The 24,454-nt window shown below is 43.8% G+C and overlaps 1 protein-coding gene across 2 annotated transcripts in view; it reads left to right on the top strand.

Moving 5' to 3' along the window:
• Window positions 1-38: 38 nt before the first annotated feature.
• GAREM1 (GRB2 associated regulator of MAPK1 subtype 1) overlaps window positions 39-24,454 on the top strand; it is a 99,591-nt gene continuing 75,175 nt past the window's right edge. For both annotated transcript variants that reach the window (XM_075705944.1, XM_075705942.1), the window contains exons 1-2: window positions 39-159; window positions 23,604-23,744. In XM_075705944.1, coding sequence (XP_075562059.1) covers window positions 39-159; window positions 23,604-23,744 — 262 coding nt within the window. The remainder of the gene's footprint in view (window positions 160-23,603; window positions 23,745-24,454) is intronic.

The following is a 24,454-nucleotide window of genomic DNA, read 5'->3' as shown; positions in this document are numbered from 1 at the left end:
GGCTCCCTCTCCCTCCCTCCTCTCCCCGGGCTGGGAAGATGGACCCCGGCCCGCCGCTGGGCTGCAGCCTCAAGGACGTGAAGTGGAGCGCGGTGGCCGTCCCCCTGGACCTGCTCGTCAGCACCTACCGGCTCCCCCAGATCGCCCGGCTGGACAGCGGTGCGTGGGGCGGCGGGCGGGCGGGCGGCGGGGCCGGGCGGGCTGCGGGCGGGCGGCGGGGGCCGCTGCCGGGGCGGGCTGTCAGACCCCCGGCTGCACCCCCTGCCCTCCCGCGGCTCCCCGCACTGCTCTCCCTGCGGTCCTCACACCCCCATCCGCCGTTACCGGCTGCCGCTGCGAGGCTTCGGCTTGCGGCGGAGTCCGTGCGTTGCTTTGCATCAAAATATCGGGGTAATAACAGCACCCCCCCCCCCGCCCCTTTAACCGTGTGTGTCCAGGGAAGCATGGTTGCTGTCAGCTGCCTGCCCCTGAGAAAGTCTCAAATTAAAACGCAGAAGGTCAGCCTTCGCCACTGGAGACCTCATACTGTGGGGAAGTGATGCTCCACCAAGGCCAAATGAGAATGGGTATTAAACAACCAAGTGGGCTAAATCCCAAATGCAGCACTTAGCTAGAAAAGCCACGGACCTGTAAAAAGGGAGTACCCTAAGGGAGCCTTTGCAGTCTCCAGATAACTTTTTTATTACTGTTCGCTTGGGTGCTCACCTGCAGTTTCCAAGTCTGCAGCTTTTTGTTTACTCCAGCAGATAAGAAATGAGGCTGACCGAATAGCTACCACGGCAGCATTTTACCTTCCCTAGATACGTGTCTTGGAAAGTAACGTGTCAGCACAGAGAACTGGGGAAATACGGGGAATTTTTTAAAAAGGCTCAGACAGCTGCTTTATAAGAGTGTGTATGCGCCTTGCGTGGTAGCTCCGTGAAAACTGTCCAACTCTCCCGTCTCTAAGGGAATGCAGAAGATTGCTCACAAATTGGGAAAAATTTCCAGGCTTTTTAATTTGTTAGCATATGAAACTACTTTGCACTTACACGAGAACAGTTCTCTTACAAAGTTTTGTATTGGTTTGGAAAGTTAAAAATGAGCGCAGGCATCGTCCTCTGTTACTCCCCGGTGTGCAGGTCAAGACGAGGATTGGTTTATGACTTAACTGCAGTTCCCGTAATCCAGCCAAGGGCTTTCTTGACTTTGTCCCTTGATTATGCAGTACTTTTCCTGTCCCTTGTAGTGCTTCTTCAGAGCTGGCACTCAGGAGCAGGTTAAAGAAAAGCTTCTTTGCCTTTTTAACTGCAGCTGGCTGTTTTTCATGCTGTCGAATGTATATTGTCCTGTGAGAATGGCAAAGCTGGTATGTTAAGGAGTTCCTCATGGTAATGCCTTCTGTCACTAGGAACAGCTAAGATGGCCTCCAGTCACTGCACTTAAGGCTGTCAATTTACTTGAGATTCCTGGCAGTGATTCAGGCTTTAACAGAACGTATGTATTGATGACTTACTAATTTCCCTCTCTGCATCTTATACGTCCCAATCTCCCTGCTCCTCTTGTCTTTCTTTATTGGAAGGGACCTGAAAGAGCTTTGCAGGTGGAGAAAGTTTATGGGTTTTGAAGCAAGTAATTCTTTTTTTCTGGGGAGGGGGCTTGTGTCAGACCTGGTGGTGGAAATATCCCATAATTGTCGGGGAGACAAAGACGATGTGGATTTTGCACAAAGGCTTTTTTGTCCCATGTGTCACACTTGAAGCATATGCCCAGGCAAGTGGATGTCAGCAGACCTGAGCTCTTTTGCCCATGTCCTGAAATGGCCAGACATGAGGCAGCTGTTGGTGTAGGTGTCCTGCAAGTAATGGTTCAAGCCCACACTAAAGCCTGGTAGGAGGTGGGCTCAGGTATAGCACTGTGCTAAGGGCTTTGGGTTGGGGCCGGTTGAGGTCTGGCCAGCTCAGCGTGCACGCAGAGGCTCTTGGGTCTGCTTTTACCTACTGCTATGGACATACCTTTTAACTTCTGGGACTACAGATGACAGACAAATCAATATTTTATAAAGAACACAGACGCCATGGGCTTGGTGGTATGAAGAGAACGCTTTTTCCCTTTCTAAAGGAGGTTCTCTTGCAGTGAGAGAAAGCAACCATGAATCTGCGCGTAGCCTCCAAAAGGAGGAAAGTTGGGAATGTGCAGTGTTTGAGGAAATGACTGGAGCACCTGCTGTCCTGGGATGGTTGCTCTGCATCCCTGTCCTTGTCTTGCAGAGCTAACAAGTGGAGCTCTGTCAGAGCATTTCTTGATGCAGTATTGGAGAAAATAAATGCAGAGTCCAATCCAAATGCGTGTCATCCAGTGCTCAGGAAGTTTAAGGCTACCTCTGTTAACAAAGTAGGGTCTTGTGCCAGTTTTATCAGGATGCAGCTCTTACCTCCTCCACACCGCTGTAGGTACAGCCTGCAGATACTCATCGATGGGTCAGGGTTCAGTTGCACAGAAATGGCCTTGTCTCTTCTTTAGGTGCTGAATTCCTCTCCAGAGCAGTGGAAGCTGCATGTGTTTCATGCTGTTGGATATCAAACCACCTGTAGATGTCTGTCTTCAGTCACCTTTTGATTTCATGGTTGGCTTCTGTCTGTAGCAGTGAGTTGTTTCTAGGCTGGTTGTTTCAGCCATCATGAGGTTTTGTGAAAGCCAGAATTTGTTTCTTCTGGAGGACCAGGACATAGCAGAGGATTGAAAAGCTGGAGATATATTTTCTTCAGAAGATGCCAGCCTGACTGTGTTGTTTCTACATTTCTTAATGGAGTTTAGCACTTGGTGGATAATGTTCTTAGATGATACCCACACAAGACCTCCAGTTTCTCACTGTTGCTTAACCTTCAGGCCTTTCAGTTTGAAGGGGGAGAATGGGTATGATGAATGCAGTTTTATTCTTCGAGTTTGGATGTGCAGCTCCTGGAAGAATGCCCTTAAGTAGTTTGATTTCTTGACAAGATGAAGTTGTGAAATATTTATGCACACTAAATTTGGTCCTCTGCTAAGAAGGGAGGGGTTTTCTTGATGGTCTGGGATAAAGGAGGAATGGGAGGAAGTAGTCTGTCGTTACATCAAGATATAGTTGGAAGTAGTTAGGCAACAGTGCCTACCTTATCCATCTAGAAATGATAAATATGTCAGCTTCTGTTTTTTCAGATGAAATTTTAAGACTGTTTAGTTGTGTTCCAGGCTATGCTTTTGGATGCTGTTAAGTCATAAGTCAAGTTTTGTTTGTTTTAGTCTGTTCATGAGTTTTAATACTTTGCTGGTGAATATTGTTATATTAATTGAACAACTAGACTGCAAAAAAAAAAAAAAAGAGCTGTCACTCTTGAGAGGAAGCAAATGTTTTTTCTGTTGGGTTTTTTTTCCCCAACATACATAATGGCTTAAATATTTCTGAAGGATAACTCAAATACAAAACTGCTAGAAGAGTGCTAAACACCATACCAAAGAAAATGAATGGACTTTATCTCATGCTGTGGAATTCACTGAGTGGGCTGTTTCAGATGAAAAGAAGCAAGACTCGAAGAGCAAGAGAGGAGTGAGCTTTATGTTGTGTTTTTCCTGTCCTCGCTCCCACACCATCCTGATCTGCCTTGTCACAGCTGAGTCCCACCCTGGTGACACCAAGAGGCTCATGGGTGGGTGCCGTGGGGAAAAGATTTCACTCTGGGAACCCGCAGCAGAAAGAGATCTTATCGGAGTGTGGTGGTTGCAACAGGGCAAAAGGTGAGCGTCACTGGGCTCTGAGAAAACACGGATGCGCGTGAGGCTTGGGTTGGCTGTCTTCAGGTCATCGCTAGAAAAGGCTAAAAGCAAAACTATGTATTTTGTTGCTAATGCCAAAATGACTTTGTGCGTGATTATCTCAAGGCTTTAAATTTCTGGTAATTATTTTTCTAAGGATAATTTTGGAGGGTAAAAGAGAAACGCTATCAAGGTTAAGATCTGGAAAATATTGCTTTGCATAGAGCTGACCTTCAGGCCAAGCTTTTCTTCATAAGCTCACTGCTCCCTTTGGGCTCCAAGAGTCTGTCATTCTTTTTCTCAGTGGGGCTCCCTTTCCCCTGGCCCCGTTACTGCGTTTCCACAAGTAAAGAGCAGCCTTTGCTAGTAGGTAGTTTTCACCCACTGGCTGGGTATGAACCGGAAGAGTTGACAGAAATTCACAGCTTGTGTACAAAGACTAAAGTTTCTGGGATTAAGAGGGCATGTGGTCCTCTGATTTTTTTTTTTTTTTTTTTTTTTCACATGGGACAAATTTATTTATACATGCTCTAAAAAAAAAGGTTATGTTATGGAAACTGGTGCTCTTGGGATCAAACATAGTGGCACTTGTCCTCAACTCACAGAGAAGTGATTCCCTACTGTGCATGGTGGGGAAACCACGCTGAACTTTCTGGAAGGGAGATCAGGGATCGCAATGAGCCACTGAGACTCCATCTATGCATTGTAAATGTGTGGTTGTTGTAAGATGAAATGACAGAATTAGTGGCTATAAAGAAAGAAAAAAATCTACAAAATAGGTAACAAATTTAAAGGGTGATTTCTTCTTTCTTACCCCTGAGTGAACTCTTCAGAATATCAGTAGTGGGTGAATAGTGAGTTCATGCTGCCAGTGCTCCCGGGGATGATAAGATTTTATTTTCTTATTTATTTATTTTATTTCAGGTTCTCTTTTTCTCTCCCATTTCAGAACTTTTCATGGTGACGTCCGTCTACCCCGGACACGGTCAGGGGACTATTGTTCCATGCAGCACATTACTGTAGGGCTTATTCTGGTTCCAAATATCTGGAAACCAAGCACCCTCGCAGCTTATCAAAGAACATCGTACTCAATAGAACAGCGTGGCCGTGTACATAATGAAAATTTTGTATTGCGTCACTCCACAAATGCGGGTTATCTGTGCAGCTGAACAATACTTTGAAACTACAAAGAGACTTATTCTTTTAAGGTCTGAATGCTGCTATCCGTGCTTTAATTGTCTTGAATGACCTCCTTCTTTCGAGAAGCTAGGGCAGGGTGTCTCAGTAGTCTGCTATTGAATAAATCTTTAAAAGGAATCATGTGGGGGTAGGGCAAAGCTTTCGAGGGGACCAGGAAAGATGTTTCAGATATGCCCAGACCCTGGGCAGTGGCTGTGATCTGATTTCCCACTCTAGGTGTGGCTGGCTGTGGTGTACTGTGGTGTGGCAGGTGACGGTTCTCGTGTATTGGGCAGACAGACAAGTGTCTCTGATCTGAAGGCAAAAATCCTCAAGATATACTGTATCCACATGGCTTGATTTCTTCCTTACGTGCTGAGCAGCTTTGAAACTCCCAACTGTTTACACTGTGTGTTCTGCCATTAAAGTATAATCTCAGGAGCATCTCCTCCTTGCTTGCTCTTCTTTCCTCCTTTACCTTGTGGTCTGCTGTTTCCATCAAGACAATAGAATGAAAAACCAATCTACAGGTTGCGACTAACCACTGCTCCTGGGTTGTTGTTTTTGTTGTTTTTTTTCCTTTTTCCCTGCTGGCAGAGGTGTGTTCCAGAAACATTTTACTGAAAAAGCTTTTAATTCATTTAAAATCTGCAGCTACCGAATGGTGCCTGTGAAGATTATAATGCCCTCCTGGAGACGGAGACCAGTAACTTGGCAACACCTATTCCCAGGAGTAGCACAGGCTTCCAATGAGAGATAAAGAGTTCAGCAGCATACCCATTTTACACCTAAAAATCCATGATTTCTTTGAGCTGCTTTCATGTTTGGCAATGATTTAATGTACAATAGTGTGTACTGCCTGTTCGCCTGTTCTTTAACCCGTATGCCATTTGCACTGCACTGAACCCTTGGTAGTGTGGTAGGGCTGCTAAGATGCAAAATAGTTGCCTTGCTTTTATTTCTTACATACTTAATAAATGTTCATATTCTTTTCTGCCACACAAGGTGTGAAACTTACAGCTCTTTGTTTCAGTTTCTAAACTTTTGACTCTGTTAGGTCTGAAGCCTTTGTGTACATACCTGGATAAACTCTTCCTGAATATTCTGTAGTTCAGGTATTGGAAGGTGAAACACCATTAGTCTTTTCTTTACTGGAATTCAAGTGCTGTAACTTTAAATCCGTGGATAAAGTCCTAGAGGAAGCTTAGCGCCTTGGCTTTTTTTTGCTTTTTTTTTTTCCCCCCTCCATTTAAATTACACGTAGCTTTCAGATAAGATATACATAAAATCAAAGGAATTAAGGTGTCTTGAACAGTTAGTAAAACCCTTAATCTTAAAACACATGTGGTGTGATGAATCATATGGTGGTGTTGCAAGATATGGTAGTAAGGAATGGTACAAGTCAGGCATAGCAAAGAAGGGGCTTATTGTTTTATGCTTTGTCTGTAAGTGCTGTTCTGGGACTAGGTGTTCCTGGCTTCGGTTATTACGTGAATTGGCACTCCCTGTAATAGCCCAGCACAGGCAACGCCAGGGAGTATGCCAAGACGAAGTGCTGGAGGGTATTGGACAACATGGTCTGGTGCTCCAGGATTCAATGGAAGTTGCAGGAAGAGCTACAGCGTGTTCCAGTCATTCCAGCGGTGGTTTGTCAGCAGCGAAGGGCATGGGTGTTGCTGTATTTCCTTTTGGCATTAGGAGTAACAAGTTGGTTGGATTAGGGAAGCTTAAGTCTCTCCCCTATAGGAAAATATTCATCATCTTAATGTGGATTGCATATGACTCAAAACCAACCTTCATAAAACCCAGTCAGCCAATATTTCAAGTCAGAAATTTTTGCTTTTGATGGTGCTTCCCTTTGGAACAAGTTGTATGTACCATTTGCGGTCTGTGATTTTCATACCATTTACACTATGAAAAGCTTGCGGAGCTGACTTCACTGCGTCTTCACCTGTAAGCCAAATCTGCTAATCTGAAGGCCTAGTGCAGAAATGTAAAACCGAGGTGCATAAGCAGATTGAAGAGTGCGCCGTTGCCGAGGACCGGGGCCACGTCTGCTTTGCAGTCTCTGTGGTGGTGTGCACGTCAGCATAAAACTGTTAATATCGCAGCTTTGCCAGAGCACCTGCACGCTTGGCTGAGGCATTGCATCAGCAAGAAGAGCTGTTCTGTCTTGGTATCTCCTGTACTGCTGCTGCATGGTGCATCGCCCTGTCAGGCTCATTGCTGCGTGCTGGGGGATTGAAATGTCTTCCTGGGGGTGGGGAGGGTTTGGAGTCCAGCCTCCTCATCCCGTAGGTTGCGTTGGTTTACAGTTTGTGCAAAGGAGTGATCAGAAACTTGGCCTTCAGAAAGAGGTCGGTGGAGTATCCGTCGGGGCGGGAGGTGACTGCATTTAGCTCATACAAGGCATTAACACCAACAGCTACTGGAGTGGCTGGCTGTAAGCGGGAGAAGCGGGCATATAGAGATGTTACGAAGGTTGCAGGTGCGGGGCAAGAATTGCCAAATCCTACAGACGTTCACGGACCAAGCCCGTTGCGCGGAGGGGGATGCTCCTGAGCCTGCAAAACATGCACCGAGTGTCTGGATCAAGCCGCGATGCAGACCTGAAGCGACCAGCGAGAGCTGCTGGAGCTGTGGGTTCAGGGGGCCTGGGGACCCCCGTGCCGGGGGCCACGGCATACGCACGCTCAGGCAAGAGCTGGTGTGCCCTCAGCAGTGGAGGGGATGGTGATTTTACCATGAAAAGTAGCAAATCTTCTTGTGGCAGGGAAGGTCACTCGGAGCTTCTGGGAGGCGCAAATCTTCAAGAAATGCAAAATTGTTTGAAAAGTGCCCTTTTTGTTTGCTGGCTTTTTATTTCCTGGTGTTATAACTGGCGCATGTTGTAATCACAGAGAACTCAGACTTGCGCACGTTTCCTTGGCCTGAGAGGGTGTCACTGGGCTCCTAAAGAGAACCAAGGATAGAGATTTAAATACAGTCTCAGAGGTTGGAAGGTGCCTGAGAGCTCAGCCTGATGAAGTTGATACTGGAATTGCCTCATGCCGGGGCTGAACCTTAGTGGCTCAAATGTAAGCATTGTGTAAAACATAACATGCTGCGGTCGTATTTGTGAAACGAGCAAGGGAAACCTTTCTGGCAAAGCGGTGGTGGTGAGGAAGCTGGGGTTTGTCCTTACAGAGCTGGGGGAGTGGGAAGAAAAGCTCAGTAAGGGACGAAGAGCCCCTCTCGGCAGGCCGGCGCCTGCCACGCGCTGCTCTGCTTGCTGTCTCCGCGCCTTCGTGGAAAGCGCGTACCTGGCGTGGGTGAGGATGTAGCTCGGTGGGCGGCAGGTTTCCAGGGAAAGGCCGGGGGGCTGCGGCCACTGGCCGGGGGAGCACTGGCCACTGGCTGGGGTGCAGTGGCAAGTGGCGTGCGATCTCCCGGGGCGAGGTGTTGGACGCGAAGCTGTGCGGGGACACGGTGCCCCTCTGCAAGAAGGATACGGGAAGTTGGAGAGAGTCTAGAGATTGACCATCCTAACCTGCTTATTCACTCTGTCCTGAAGGGAGAGAATGCGTACCCAGCACAGACCCAAGGGTACGAGCGGAGGAAGGGTCCCTGTGTGTCCCCTAAGCAGTCATTTCCAAATTGTGCCTGCTGGCCTCATCCGAGCATCCCACCCCCTCGTCGTGCTGCCGCGGCTGCTGCTGAGCGCTGAAGCGAGCTGGGCTGCCGGACTGAAACGGAGCACGCTCGCATTGCAGCTGGGTTTGTAAGAGTCATACATTCTAAATACTCAGTCACTAAATTGCTTCCAGGAACTATTTCAAAGTAATCCACAAATGCTCAGATACCCCCTCCCACGTGATTGTTTTTCTGTTTGCATCTTTGTTGTTGTTGTTCCAACTGGCAATTTTACTTATTTGCCCCACTAAAAGCAAGCACCGACTATTCTTGTTGCTTCCTGGCACCTCACCGTTTTGGAGATGAAAGAGGGAAGATTAGGGTGGGAAGATGAAGGAAACTTTTTATCTAAGAGGCTGAGAAAAAAGGCACATGTGCGCAGATCTTTTCTTCTTATCCAGCTTTCCTGTTGCGTCTTTCAGGGGCACGGCTGGATTCAAGGAGCCCTTGGCTCCAGTCTGTGTCATTCAGTCCATCCCCCAGTCTACTGTCCTGCACTTGTGGGCTTCCAGTAGGTGTTGCAAGTTATCTGCAGTCGTTTCCAAGGTTGCTGTTAAGGTAAAACACCCAGTACTCTCTAGCAGTGGCACAACGGAGCAGCGCAAGGAGCTGCTTCTGGTTTTCTGTTATCCTTTCTTGCCTTCAGATAGGATAGTCCTTCCTTTCACCTCTTCCAGCATTACAGGCATGTTGCTGTTGTGTTCTTGTCCTGTCCTCTGGCTTCTTACAGCCCCTGTGCAAACTCTGCTTCCCCATCCCTCCACACCCTATTCTTCTCCCTCAACTTGGAGGAAATGGGCATGTTTCTTGCACCAGGCAGCAGCATGATGTTTGGCTGTGCACGTACCAGGGGTGATAGCTGTGTATGTGCTGCCAGAGGCGAGAAAGCAAGCAGGGAAAGTTATTTCAGACGCTTCTAGAGACTTGAAAGTTTCTGGTCATTGAGACCAGAAATTGGAACTGCAACTCATTGCTGTTGGAGGGAGACAGGTGTTCTCGCTTCGCTGCAGAGAGGTGATTTATATCAGTGCAGATAACATGGGATCTCCCTCTGTGGAGTCTTACACTTTGCTGTTGACATGCTGTTTGGTTTAACTTCAGTAAAGGGAGTTTTGCTGGCAGGACTTGAATGTGAATTGGTAGGCTTTGCATGTAATGCTTCCTTTTGTCAGCGAGCACTGACTGCTTGCTTGACTTATGGAAAGTGAGTGGAGATGCTGTGTATTTGTAAGAATAATAGTAATCCTTGTCCATTTGTTACATGATGTGACTGGCTGGAAGGAGAACCTTATGTGTATATCCTTGTTAGAAGACTGGTTTCCAAAACATTAAATTATTCCTGATTCTTTCTTAACAGTTTTGTTCAGGCTCCTATTTATTAAAAGGTCAAAATGCACCTTTTCCTTATTGAAGGTGGCCATAACCGCACATATTGGGTAATATCTAAGATCTTATCTGAGCTGCATTTATGTAATTTCATTATGGTCAGACTTGTTTTCTGTCTTAGTCTCTCAATGTGAAGCTACATTATACTCATAGCAGGAAAATACAGAAAGCATCGGTGCGTATATGACTTGGAGATGATAGGGTTCCATATGAAAATACAAAACGTGATTAGTTACACATGCATGTTATTGCAGTCACCAAACCCAGGATGTGGCTGTAGACAAATAGCAAAGCTGCAACGCCACTGCAGCTGAGTGTAGGGCAAGCTGGAGGAAAAGATCATTTCTGTTGCATGTTTTATGGGTTGCGTTGTCAAATATCATTTGGGTTCCCATCAATATATAACAAAATATCTTAAGACCAAATGGCCTGTGGGCAAAGATAAAGGTGCCCTCAAGGGGAAAGTGAGGCATGATGGGCTTTTCTTCAATCTGTGTTCTGCATGCTGCTCACCAAAAGTAGAAGCTTTCCTCTTCACAGGAGAGGTTTTATTTTTTTTTTCTTTTTGTGTCTTCTTAAGGTGATAAAAATATTATCAAAGGGATGTTATTCACTTATCCCGTATGTTTTATTAACAACAAAGCCATTCTTTTTATACCTTACAGTTTAAGTGTAGATTTCTCTAAAACAATGAAATATATTTATATATGCATTATTATATATATGCATTGAGGTTTAGGACTGGTTTTGATCAGAAAAGAATTAGGTCCAGCTTTGATTGCATTCCTCTTGTTAGTATTCCCGTATTCCTCAGATACTCTTACTGTACCAGGATGTAACCAAACCAAACAGGTGCCTAATGACAGATGAACATCCAAAATTTCTGTGCGTGTATGCGGTCAGCCCGTGTTGGAAGAGGCATTACCCTCTTATTAGCGATATTTGAATTTTTCCAGGTTGAGCAGAAGGGGTAGGATGGAGATAGCTAAAATACAAAGGCAACAGCAGCCCCGACAAGCGGGGGCCATGTGTGCACAATCAATTAGTGCCTGCGCAGTCTCCGAGGGCACGGGGAGATGGGCCAGGCCACTGGGCAAGCAGCCAGGTGGCAACCCGACTTCAGAGCAGAGCTGAACTTTTGCTCGCTTCCAGCTGTTTTTATTCCATCCTTAACCCAGGCCTCAAAAAAAAAAAAATCAGACACAAATTAAAGTGTAATGATGAGTTCTTTCAAAGCCAAAGAAAACTGTGCTTGAGCAGCTCCTGCATTTGGGCTACTTTATTTTTCATTGGGAGCTTGTCCAGGATGCCCCAAGTTCAAACAGGGATCACTGCTGTGCAACACAAAGCAGCATAGTGTCTCTTCAGGAGTTGGGATATATAATGAGAGGACTGAGCATGTTTACTTGGATACTATTTTAAAATATCATCTAATTATAAATAACTGTCAATGAGAGGTCCCCAGTTTTCTCATGCTGTGCCCAGGAAAAGTCTGAATGAATAGGCTGCTTTTCTCTCTGCCAGGGCGATCTAGAATCAAATTCTGTGTCTTAAATCCGTGAGGTTGGTAGGGTTAAAATTTTCTTCATCGGCATCCTGAATCTGGGGAGCTTTAGCCAGACTTCTCTGACCAGACTCCCAACCATTGCACGTGGGGAGAGAAGACTTCTGCAGCAGTTAAGGCACGCAGCTGCCTTCAGTTTTATCAACTAAAGCAGCCGTTCTGTATCTGTGCTTGGAAATAAATAGGAAGCCAGTAAAAGCATGTAGTGCAATGCTAAATGCTGACCTCCCACCTCTTAAGTATTAAGCTTCTCCAAGTAGGCACCTGATGCTAAACAGGCACTTGGAAGTGTATCCTCCAGTGGACCTCACAATATTTATAGGCGCATCTGAGCAGGAGCTTTCTAGCATGAGGAATGCTTGCCTCTAATGAAAGAAAACCTTGGCTTTCTTAATGAAGTATTTAAAGGAGCCGATTTGGATAGCAGCAGGCTGCTCAGAAGTCTCATTACTGCTGTGTTTTTTCTTTCGCTCAGCGCTATCATTCTCTTTATCTGTACCTATCAGACTGCTTACGAAAGCTACTCTTTGGATTCCTCATTTCCAAACCTGGTGCCTTGATTGCAAAGGGCAAATAAATATTTTAAATCTTTTTTTTCCCCTGACTTTGGCCATGAGAATTCAAAATGGAAAATAAACTAAACATAAGACCAACACAAAAACTCCATTCTCTCCCTCTCTATGGTAACACTAAACTAGGCTGGAACCTCTCTTGCATGCAATGAAAAGTCATTTAGCTTTTTCCTTCTCAATATTTCTAACCTGTGATTAATTTTAAGTGTAGTTAAACTTGGCATTCTTTGCTCCTATTCTTAACGCTTCAGATTTGTGGTCTTAGGTGACTTCAAAACCAGAAAACTTTCTTCCATAAGAATCTCAGTTTTCAATTAATTCGGTGATTCCAAGATTTTTTTCAAAATTTTTTTTCCTTCAAATACAAGATACCGTGATAAATAGTTGGCACTATTCAACATGTGGCAGGGTATTGGAGTAATTTAAAGAATTGCTGAGACTTTCTAGGGTGGTTTGTAAGTAACCATGGTGATTGGCTGTTCTGTTGGATCAATCTCACAGCTAAATCTGTCGTGAGGGTACAGCAAATCTGCAGTTACATCTGATGATGCTCAGCATTAATAAGAAGAGTAATTATGATAGCAGCAGAAAGTTACTGTGTTTTGGAATGCAAATGTTAAGATGTTGTTGTACCGAGTGGGTTTTTTTTCCCCCTGTGTGGGGGTGGAGAGCAGTCTGTGTTGAAAGATGTGTTTTGGCTTGCTTGGCTTGAGTTCATAAAAAGTAAGGTTTCTCATTCCGGGATATTTGTTCTGAAGGCTTGAAACAAACACAAACAAAGCTCAATGAAATCTGTGTTGTTACTCTTCTTTTTTTTTTTTTCCCCCCCACTAGTTTTCTTATGAACACAAAGAAAGCAAGATGCTAAGGTTCAAACTGTGAGATTGCTAAAGTCAGCAGAGCATTTACCATCAGTGGCAGTGGCACCAGAATTCCACTTAGTGTTTATTTAAAATATTTGTGCTCGTCTTCCCTGCAGTAGGTCAAACAGTTTTTTTTGAAGACTCGCTGAAATGCTGTCTCTCTGTATTTGCAGCTAGAGAAAAGCTTGTCTTGGAACAAACTGGATTTTTCAGTGGATTAATCTGTCCCATAGCCTTGTAACAAGATTATGGTTTATGCTGATTTGTTGCAACAGTACTGGTATATCCAGTCATTCCAATAGCAAAATGCTAATTCTAAAGAAATAAATCTGTCTTCTTGCTGGCAGGCATAAAAAGAAGAGGGAGATGGGAGTCCCTGCTCTCTTGTTAGCTATTAGTGGGTGATAGCTTGAGTTCAGCATCAGTTGGATTGAAGCAATTTGATTGTATCAGGCTTTTGCAGAAGGATTGGAAATTGCAGAAATAAAGCCCTATCTCCTTTCTCTTGATTGTGAAATAGTTAATGGTCACCCGGAGCAAAGTTTGGTCACAGTACTGTGAGGCTGAAGGATTACATCAATGCACAAAGTACCGCAAGCAGTGATGTTAGGCAGCCTGAGGGTGATGCTGTCCTTGCCCCTTCCTCTCTAGGCAGGTAGGGTCGGTGAAGCAAACTGGATGGCCTGTTGTTCAGACATGACTGAAAATTGTTGCAGCATGGCCAACCGTAGCCAACAACAGTTGTGTTTCATCCAAGGAAAAAGGTGTGCAGTGGGGAGAAGGGCTTCATCTTGGACAAACTGTTTCTTGGGTAGATGCATCTTGCCCTGCTCTTCCTGAAGCTGCAAGAAGATTCAGTGTTTCTCCCTCCACCATCCAAGGCTGAGACAAGTGTAATTGCTGGTGACGGACCTTGCTGCAGACAAGCAGTTTCAGGCAGCTGAGTGTCTCAGTCTGGGCTGGACGGGGTTGGATGATTCTCCTGGGCATGTCCTACATGGTCTCTGCAGTGAACTACCAAAGAGGCAGTCTGAAGCTCTTGGTGAGAAACCTGAGCTGGCTTCGATGCCCAGGCTCTCCTGTGGCTCCAATAACAATATTAAAAAAAAAAAAAAGGCAAAGCACTTTTAAAATTCTTTTGTAATGTAAAAAGCAACTCTGAAGGCCAACTGGTTGAATCTTAATTTGAGAGACAGCACACAAGGTTTTAAACTAGTTTTGCCTGATCTTCCCTGCTTTAGTTGCGACTTTTTTCCTTTTCTTGCTTTTGGTAAAGGAAGGAAGAACATAAATCATCTTAAAATCAAAATGAGTATGAATCCTTATGCTGTCAGGGGAAGCCTTTCATCCACTGAAAGATGTGGAGGCTATGCAGTTGATGGAAGGTCAAGTCAATATTACTTTGTATTTCTTTGGAGAGTGGGGGGTTTGACTGCAGTTTGAATCATGACAGAAATACTGGCTGATCCACATAATAGGAACCAGCAGAAATGAATGTGCTGCAAGAATGGAACAATTAAATGGAAGCCCATATTTAAAACTACTTGGGAAATTGTTGGGGAAGGAAGAAGGGAAACTGAGAAGTGAGGTTGATTATCAACAGTCCTAGATATAACTGCAATTTTTATTCCAGATCTTTGTGTTGCAAGCTCAAAAGGTTATGTAGCTAGGGACAGCTTTCATCTTTTCCACTATGTTCAGACACGGACAGTCAGATGAGACCACTGTCAGGCTTTCCTAATGAATCTGCCCACTTTAAATTAAAAATTTAGTACACTACATTTTATAGCCCTGAGATGTTTAAATTTTAACGTGAGTTGGGTTTGTTTTGGTTGGGTTTTTTTCCCCATCTTGCTCCTAGAAACTACAATATTTGCTCCTAGAAATTACGTATTTACCCTTTCAACTCACTGGCAGTCTGTATTTAGACTTTGCATGATACACCCCATGCAAGTTGTTTTGCTTTTCTTTAAACAAGGAAGTTTGTCTGATCAGCTAGATAACTTTTTTTTTTTTGGTCAAACTTTTTTTGTGTCTGTATGGAATGACAAAGTGAGACTGATGATATGGAGAGACTTTCAAAGCAGGTTTTTCTTTGGTAGTAGCAGTGTTTTCTACAATTACATGCTCTTTTTACTTCTCTCCCCATAGGCATTTTATGCAAGAGTAACTCTTCCAAGAATCTATTCAGTCATAGTGACCAAAAACCCCATAAAATTTTCGATCCTGTAAATTCAGTGTTCATTAATGTTGCTACAATTGGGGTTCTTCATGTAACAACATATTTCTGGGGTTTTCTTTCCTTCCTTTGTTGAGGAACGCTACAAGGATGTGAACTTTTTTCCATACAAATTCCTGTTGCTACTTCAAACTGGAAAATTCAGATGTTGTTCTTCTCCTAATGAACTTTTTCCTCTGACCTACATCATAGACCAGCCCAAGTTTTATTTCTGTGGAAGGAATAGCACTGGCAGCCTGAGCAGCTCATTGAGATTTGACTCGGTAACCAAGTACAGTGCCAAAGCTTAAGGAAGCAAACCGCCCTAATTTAATATTTATTAGTCTTTGACATTCATTGAGGTATGTCTCCATAGATAAATACCCAACAGATAATCTGGAGTATGATGCAGCATCCAGAAAACAAAAGCTTTGACTTCCTCCCTCCACCCTCCCTCAGAGTTCAGATAGAAGTTATTTGTCATGAGGAGAGGTTGCATGACCTGCTAAACATCATAAAATAAAATAAAAGTAATTGTCCCAATTGGAATATTCAGACTCAGGAAGAACTTTGTGTTTCTTCCCCCAAAATGTAAATTCTGAACTCATCGTTATAAAAGAAGAAAGCTTTAAGTATTAGTGAAATGATCTGTAGGAGAAGGAGGCACCTCTTCCGCCAGCAAGATGTTGCTGTGGTAATACGACTGAGTGCTGGAGGTGAGGGATCGTGTGTTGATAGCGTTGTGGTAGATGGGAAGTCGGATGGAAGCTGTCCCGTGCACTGCTGCAGTTTCAGTCTGCCTGAAACAGCAAAACCACTCGACAACTTTAGATGAAGTCTGTGCTTTTAAGGGAAAAAGGGCATTTGCTCACTTGCTGCTTTCCTCCCCTTGATGACAGCTGCCGTCAGATGGTCATGTATGATGGCACTGAAGGTATTTGATTAGCAAATAGAATATAGTAGGTTTGTCTTCTACTGAGTTGTCACATATTCATTTCTTTTGTTTCTCCTCCATTGCATGTATTAAAATCAGAGAGGGTTACTTAGGAGCGCACTCTTGTCTCCTCAGTGAAAGAATTCATACTGCCCTTTGAATTCAGGCTCCAATAAAAATAGATGCTAAGCCTCAAAGATACTGGAAAATTGGAGTTTCCTTCCAGTTTTGCCCATGCTAACAGTTTGGGGTTTTTTTGTGTATGTTTTTCAAAGGCCTTGTACTCTTACTAACATAAAAGCAACATACTCAGGGCAGTGCTTCTTGAGCGCTAGTGATGCTTCCATGTGTCCCTGTGTCAAATGAGACCAAACTGAAGTTAACAGTGAAAAATCGTTGTGATGCAGCCTGACGTACACCTTGATCTTTTTTGGCTTACTTGTTTTGTATGGAACAAGGAGTTGCTGTCTGCTGTTTTTCTGTGGACGGTTACACCTTGTTTTTTGTTGTCTTGTATTTCAAGAGATCAGAAGCCCAACCAACCAGCTGGCTCAACAAGAACCAAAGTGTTGTGAGCTGTTTGAAGATTGTGTAAAGGATGATCCCACCAGTCAAAGGGAACACAGATTCCCAGATGAGAATGGCCCTGAGTTACGATTTTTTTTTTTTTGTTTTTTTTTTAAGGCAAAAGGATGCTGTGGTACCCAGCCTGGTTTTAAAACCTGGCGATACCACAAAGCCTATCTCGGAAAGGCTGTGGGTACCTGTGATGCTCACAGAACCTCATTGCCAAGGAGGCTGAAGTTAGTGCCCACCATGCCTGCAGTTAGTAGGTGCTCGCTGTGCACAGCTGGGTGTCTCTGATCTGTGCGTGGTCTCTTCAGGTATGTTGTCTCATCAGTGCTAGGCCCTGGGCTCCCCATTTTTAGGTGGGGAACCCTCAGCTTTTGTGCTGAGAGGAGGCCTTGGCTTCAGCTTTTTACCTGCTGTGAATCTTCCAATAAGTTGAAACTGAATTCATCTTAAGGTCTTAACTCTGTGGGAGCTATGTGACTAGCAGGTGTTTGCAGAAATACAAACTGGCCTTCCCAAAAACCAGACAGCTTTTATTAGTTGGCTGGTGTACAGTGTTGTAGATTCCTTCTTTTGGAGTGGAAAAGCAGCACTGGCATTTATATTTGTGCTAGCAGCATGACCTCCCTCTGACCTGAAACATCTCTTTGCACAGAGCCATGAAGTCCATAATACTGTCTTCTTTTTTTTTGTAACAATAGATTATAACTTCATTTCATACTGGCTGGGGCTGTGCTTTGTTTTTCATGATGCTGTAGAATAATTCTAAGGTGTATCTTAATGCATGGCTTGCCTGCTCCTCAGCCAGGCAAAGTCCAGTGAAGCTGCATGTCCAGTGAAGCAGATACCGTGTAAGTAAGGCTCCTCAGTGCGATGACAGCATGATAAATAAGTAAGAACCTTGCTGCTTTCTCTTTTCCAGCTTCTAATAATTCTGCTTTCTCTTAGCTTACAGTTGTTGCAAAGTAAACCTTGGTTGCTAGTCTTCCCTTGTAATGCTAGCCACATGCTGACAGTTCTTCGTAGTTATTTCAAACAACTACATGCTCACCTGACCAGACAGCCCCTTCTTTTTGCTGTTCCACAAATTAACTCTTCATTCCTAGCAAATGTTAGTGCAAGCTCGTGTAGGGATAAAGTTGAAGTTATTAATTTATGTGGTTTTGTAGGTACTTGGCTGAGCACCCACCGAAATGATTTTTAATATTGCTGAGATTTTCATATGTAATGATATGTTATGCGATTGTGGAACATGAGATGGAATAATTAAACTCACCACCTACTTAACTGAGCAAGGCAGGCTGGGTGATGCACTTAATTGTGCGGCATCTGTTACCTGCATGCAGATGGTGTTCAGGCTTAATGAAAACACACGGCCCAAGGTCTTGATGAATTTTCCCTGGGGTTTCGCAGGCATCTTCTTCGCCAGCTATTTCACAAAAGCCATCTTAAGTTTCTCATGAGCTTCTAGCTCTTTTCTGTAAGTCTTTTTGTTCCAGGAAGAATTTTGCAAATTCTGCATGCTTGAACTGATGTGCAAGGGACAGCACTAAGCTCACTTTACAGTCTTGTGTGGTGAATGAGATGAGAGGAATGTCTCCGTAACCATCTTCCTGGCAGGAGGAGATGGTATCTAGTTCATCTGGCCTGTGTAAATGGTATCTGTTACGTTGCTGGAACCTTGCATGCGGCTGCTTCTCTTTCTCCGAGTTGCTTGTTACCTACTATTTTAATGTCTCCAGACGCAAAGCTTATGCTTTAAGGCAGCAATGCAAACTCTTAGCCAAGATGACAAAGTGTGTGGCATTATAAAGCGTTTATATTCCTGTAGATCGCCACTTATTTTTAGAAGCATAGTTTCTGTGAGTGAATGAGTCATGTCGGTCTGCACATTTTGCAGTGACTTGAATGTTAGTTTCTCAATACTAGGAGGAGAACCTTAAAAGTGGGTTTGATCTTCTTTTTTTCTTTTTTTTTTTTTTTTCATTTGTTTCATTATTTTTCTTTAGTGGTTGGTGTTGAAAAGTCATTGCTGTCTTTGGCAAACCAGAATGCGTGGCACCTGCATAAATTTTCATTTATGGACCGTAACAGGCCGAGCTGTAATTGTTGATCCAGAAGGATGTAGGGGTGCTGAGACCCTTCAAAACTGGAGTGGTCTTCAGTTCTATTCCTGAGGCTTTACTCTGGGCATTTGGAAATTGTGAAATGTTAAACTAAATAAAACTGTGTGTCTTTAGAAAATAAGTGGTGGTGACAACCTGCAGGGAGGTCAGTGCTTATCTCAAAAAGAAATGAGCTTCCCTCTGCGCTGCAGTATTGCCATATACACACTCAATCCCTGTGCATAGCCGAGTACTTTTTTCTCATCTGGTTCTGAAAAGCTGCACGTGAGAACAGAAATTTGTCTCCAGACTTGTAGACTGAGGTATCCTACTCCCAGTCTTGCTACAGTTTTTAACTGTTGATTTGAGATTGGAGTGTTTACAACGACAGAGCCAAGATTTGGCAAATGTGGGTGATCCGGTTTTGGAACTGGAAAGAATTATTAATGTAATATTGGCATTTAATGTAGGTGGTGTTTAATAAGCATGGGAATCTTGATTAAGCAATTACTTTTTTTTTAACTGTATCAACATATGAACAATTTTCCTTTTGGGGTCAGTGTTCCCTCTGCAATTGCCCTTGAACAATAGTGGGCTTTGCAATATTTGTAGTTTTTAGGAGTTGTTTGAAAACGGATCATGCAGTTAAAAAATGGTAATACATCTTATTTACAACGAACATCTGAATAGCTGTTGCAGTGCTGCTTCGGTGGTGCATGATGAGGTATCCCAAGTATTGTTTGTAGTCAGAGTGCTTAGAGGAGGACAGCTTGTGCAGGAACACACCGGCTAACTTTTCAGTTCAGAGGTGTGAGGCTTTTATTGTCAGGCAAGGATGGGTGTTGATGCTGTATTTCGGGCTTAGGTGCTGTTAGCGAATCATGGGTTTCTTAGTCTCGGGCATTATTATGAATAAACTTGACTCATATTTTGGAAAGAGGTAGGCAACTTGGGGAAGGGTGGGGGAATTGCATGTGATAGTTCATTGCTTGTCTGACTTTTATTTGGGGGAAAAAAACAACGCAAGTATTCGCCTGTAGATTCTTTGTAGTGGTTTAATTATATTGCAGGCATGTGGGGTGGGGAGGAGAGGGTGAGAAGATATAGCTAATCCATATTTGATCATAAGAGACAAAACTGTTACTAAAGATGAGTGGCCTGTGTTCTCTGTTTTCTCATGGCGTCTGATTTTTGTGTAAGCAGCAGTGTAGGAGTATGTTGAATAGGTGAGAACCGAGTTGCATAGTTTGTGGATCTGAGGACTGCCGAGTTCTCTCCCACATAGTTAAAATGTGATTAATGAAAGGCTTGCGTAACTTGTGTTACTGAGACGGGGGAAAAAAATCAGATTGGATATGTGTGGCTGTTTTGCAAGGTATGGTTGGCTGGGAAAAGCATAAAGGGCTAAGTCTGGGCTGTGCTTGGGCTGGGAGCAGAGTCACGTAGCTGGGGTCAGAGGTGTCTCCTGCCTGAAAGGTCCTCCTCTCCAGGAGACAGTGAGCAAGTCTTACAGGGGGAGACAGAGGAAGATAGAAGAAAGAAGAGAATATCCATGGCCATGTTTTGTCCTCAGTCACCTTTGACTCTTCCTTGTATTCCCCCCCCCCCCCCCCCGCCCCCCCAGTAGCATGGAGGCCATCACTAGCCAGGTGTTTCTGCAAGTCCATTAATCCCTTTGGTGACAAGGAGCCTCTTCCTATAAAGAAAGCAACCTCAGGAATCCAGTTTGCCCACGGTTAGGAAAGATCAGGGTTTGGTATGGACAAGACCTGCCTGTTGTGAGGGAGCTGGAGGGACCGTGATCTCCCTGATGCATCCGCTCCACCTCCTCTCCTCGGCTCAAACTCCCGCGGCAAAGCACGAAATTCGTTTCCCATGTAATTGGTTGGAGCAAATAATTGATGCAACAAGAACTGTGGTTTCCAAGGTTCTGTTTAAAAAATACAGCTCCTTCCAGCTGCAGGCTTAATTACGTAGTCACTCTTGGGCCTGCTTTAGTAATCTCTTTTTACACTCACCTGTCCCATCCAGTTTTAGTGGAGTAACCAATTAAACAGATCGTGGCATGTGAGCCATGACTGGGAGCACCTTTTCATCATGGGTGTCTTTATTTTCCTGAGAATATCTTTCTCAGGCTCTTTGAGGATGACCCATACTGTAATTATTTCCCTGCAATGCTGGATGTAGAATCCAGCCTTCCTTTAGGTAATGTTCTGAAATTATAACTACAAATTTTAAGGCAGAGAAAAAGCATACTAGAGATGCTTTGTATTTTCTTCAAAATTTGTTTACCACTGTCAGTGAAACTAGTAAAATACTAGTTCTTCCCTTAGGTGTCATTGGTTTTATTTTGCTGTGGGATGGAATAATTACTTGTTGACATGGATTATAGAAAGCATGAGTGTAACTCTCTGAACTGAAACGTGAGTTTCAAGTAATATCTTATAGTATTATTATTGTGTTTTTCCCCAGAATTGTAACCCTTAGCTGCAGCAACCTGAAGATAACTTTTATATGTAGTAGGAGTTGCCTTGTGAGCAGAGAACAGGAGATGCTCAAGGTCAGATGATTTGGTAAAATTTAGTGGGTGCATGACTCCTCTAGCAAATGTACCTGAATTTCCTTCAAGATATGGATGGGACCAAAGAGTTCTCTGGTGCTGCGTGGCAGTTTTCCACTCTTCCCTAGACTTTCCAAGGTCCCTTCTCCCAGCAGACTGTGGGCAGAAGGGTGATGCTTCCCAGGGAGCAGGAACTGGTGTTAAGCAGCCTGTCTGCCTGGCTGGGCTGCCAAGGGATGTGGTCCAAGGAGCACTTGGAAACCGGTTCTTGAAATGTCCTGCTTACCTGGAAGCTACTTTCTCTGCTGTGGAAAAGAAGGAAACTTGGAAATGATACCTTCATAGGAACAAGAATAACTGGTACTAAGGAGTTCTGTGTACCTTTTGATTTTTTTGTTTTGTTTTGTTTTTTGGGTTTTTTTTTGTTTTGTTCCCCCTCTATGCCCTATCCACAGTTCTAAGTTAAAGCCCCAAATGTGCAAAACAGGAACTTTTTTTGAGGTTTAACAGGCTATGGGACAGCAGACCCAGGGAAGTCTATCTCTTGGACTCTGCAGGCAGGTTGGGAGGGGTCTCTCCCTTGTTTAGCCAAGCCCAAGTTTCTGGAGGAAACGAGCGGAATTCTGTGGCCGGAGACTGTCAGAGCAGATGGTCGTAATGGTCTCTTCTGATTTAAAATCTAACAATTCTCACACACACCAGTTGCTGCGTTTTGAATTGTGTAGGAGGGTGCTTTCTGATAGAATGGGAGCATGAAATCAGGCAGGAATGGGGTGTGTAGTAGCCATTGCCTGTGGTGGAAAAGATTGCCTGGTGCGGGCAAAAAAAGCTCAATGGGAAGTGTCTCGTCTCTGCAGAGATTGAACAGGTGAAATGCCTGCTGCCCCAGGCTGAGGAAAGTCTCATTCTCCTACCGACTTCAGAATATCAGAGGACAGCGAAGAGAAAGTGCAGTTTGTTGTAGTAGCTGAAGGCGATGGGTTTTGTCCAAACTTGATTCTAGGGCTAAACTACTTGCTTTATTTTTGGCTGTAACTGCAGAGGGCTGGTGGGTGAGAGGGGAAAATGAAATTTAAAGCTTCATTATTCTTGGCCTGCGTTTAGTGTCTGCTAAGTGTTCCTGAAAGTTCATGTGGCTGCTTTAAGGGCACCTTGAGAAAGGCTGTTTTCTGTGTGTTCAACCCAGAAGTGTACTGAGCAGGACTGCAGGTGTGTTAAGAGCAGCCTGCCATGATATGCCCTGCTCTGTGAAGCTTTGTTCGTGTATCACGCTTGGGATGTGTAGCTGGCACTTCGAGGAGCCTGTCTGATGTGGCTCTTGCAATTGCTGGAAAGCCAAGCAAAACGCTCTTGTCCTGATCAGGCGCTGCAGCTGGTGGAGGAGGGGAGGGTACTTGATGGAAATGCAGAGGACTTGGAAGGGACAGGGGAGGAAAGGAGAGCTGGATCTCTGGCTGTGTTTGGGATGGGTTTGGCAGACGCCACAGTACAACAGAGGGCATTGCAAAAATGAGCTGGACATTATCTGGGGAGGCTTCTGGTTGAATTTATCTTTGAGAGAGGACTTCAGTGTGTTAACATTTTTTTTTTTTTCTTTTCCCTCCTTAAGTGGCAGGATTAAGTTTACAGGCATAGGAATGGCTAATTAAGCAGTAACTTGCAAAGGGATAGAATGACAAAGCTGAAATCTTTGTGTCTGCACGTGTGATACCAAATTAATTCACAGTGATGAACAAGATTTGGCTTCAGGTGGCTGTAGGGTAGTGTGATGCTGATCTTTCAACATATGAAAACGTACTTATTTCCTTTCTATAAAAATTAAAAGACCTCTAAAGTGTCTGTATTAAGTAAGATAGGAAGACATAAATACAGATATGAAAAGCCTGTTTATGCAGAAAGCTGAAAAAGGAGCCCCAGAGTCACTGCTGAGTAATCTGGATTACATCTCTGTGGTATTGCATTCAGGCACTGAGTTGGTTTGGATTATGTTTGGTTTGCATTATGTTTGTTTTCTGTAAGGTAAAGTGTTTGCATTGCAAAATGAATACTGTTTAGCACTGAAACTTACTTAATTGGATTTTTAAATATCAAAATGTCTGAAAAAATAAACAGTAATAAGAATAAAATGCTTATTAGGAAGTTTTCCTAATTCTTCATTCAGTAAGTGTGATTTTTTTAAAAAAAAACCCCTACATCTGTTTTGCAGGAGAAACTGTAGAAGGCCTTCGAGAGAGCGATTACCTTCTGATTCATTCATGTCGGCAGTGGACAACAATTACAGCTCACAGTCTGGAGGAGGGTCACTACGTCATAGGGCCAAAGATAGAAATCCCTGTACATTATGCAGGTAAAGCTATTGTTCACCTGAAATACAAATTCAAAGAGAATGAATTGCCTACCACTTACACTGATCGCTTTATTTGACAGAGTGAAGCTGAGCCTCTGATGTTGGTGTCTGTGACTTAACTTTTTAATAATGTTACAGAGTGCAAGACATACCGACTCACTCCTAGGGCGGCTAGATGTATTTCATTGGGCAGCACATTGACAGAACATGTAGCTACATAGAAGAATCGGTTTCAATTTGAGTATAATGAATTGCCAGCGTTTCTCATCTGTGAACGTGGTGACAAAGGTGTGAAAGTTTGAAAATGCCTTGAAATGTTCACTCAAAGATGGAATGGGGTTTACACTTCATTGCATACTCAAGGTGGAGGGGATTTTTTTAGTATTTCCATGTTAAAAGCGAGGGACTCTTCGTAATAATACTGCAGTTTTACACTAACGCTCCTCGATAGTTCCTTGTCACTGTTTGCCTTTTTGGATGATGCAGTAATACTGTTGTTCCAAGTAGATATGATAAAACTAATCCTTATTTATTTTACGATTTCAAATTATTTTTACTTTCCTAAGAATTTATTTTTAATACTGTTTCCTGCTGCTTAATGCCCTTACTCACAAGCTGAGTAGAACAATACTGTATGAGTGGGAAATGCTTATCTTACCGCAGTAGATAGAAAAATTTTAAAAGCTGGAAAGCGTGAGCTGAAAGAGCCG

This window comes from Pelecanus crispus, chromosome 2 (genome assembly GCF_030463565.1).
Source record: "Pelecanus crispus isolate bPelCri1 chromosome 2, bPelCri1.pri, whole genome shotgun sequence".
Classification (NCBI taxonomy): domain Eukaryota; kingdom Metazoa; phylum Chordata; class Aves; order Pelecaniformes; family Pelecanidae; genus Pelecanus; species Pelecanus crispus.
This window is presented reverse-complemented; position numbering and strand designations above follow the sequence as displayed.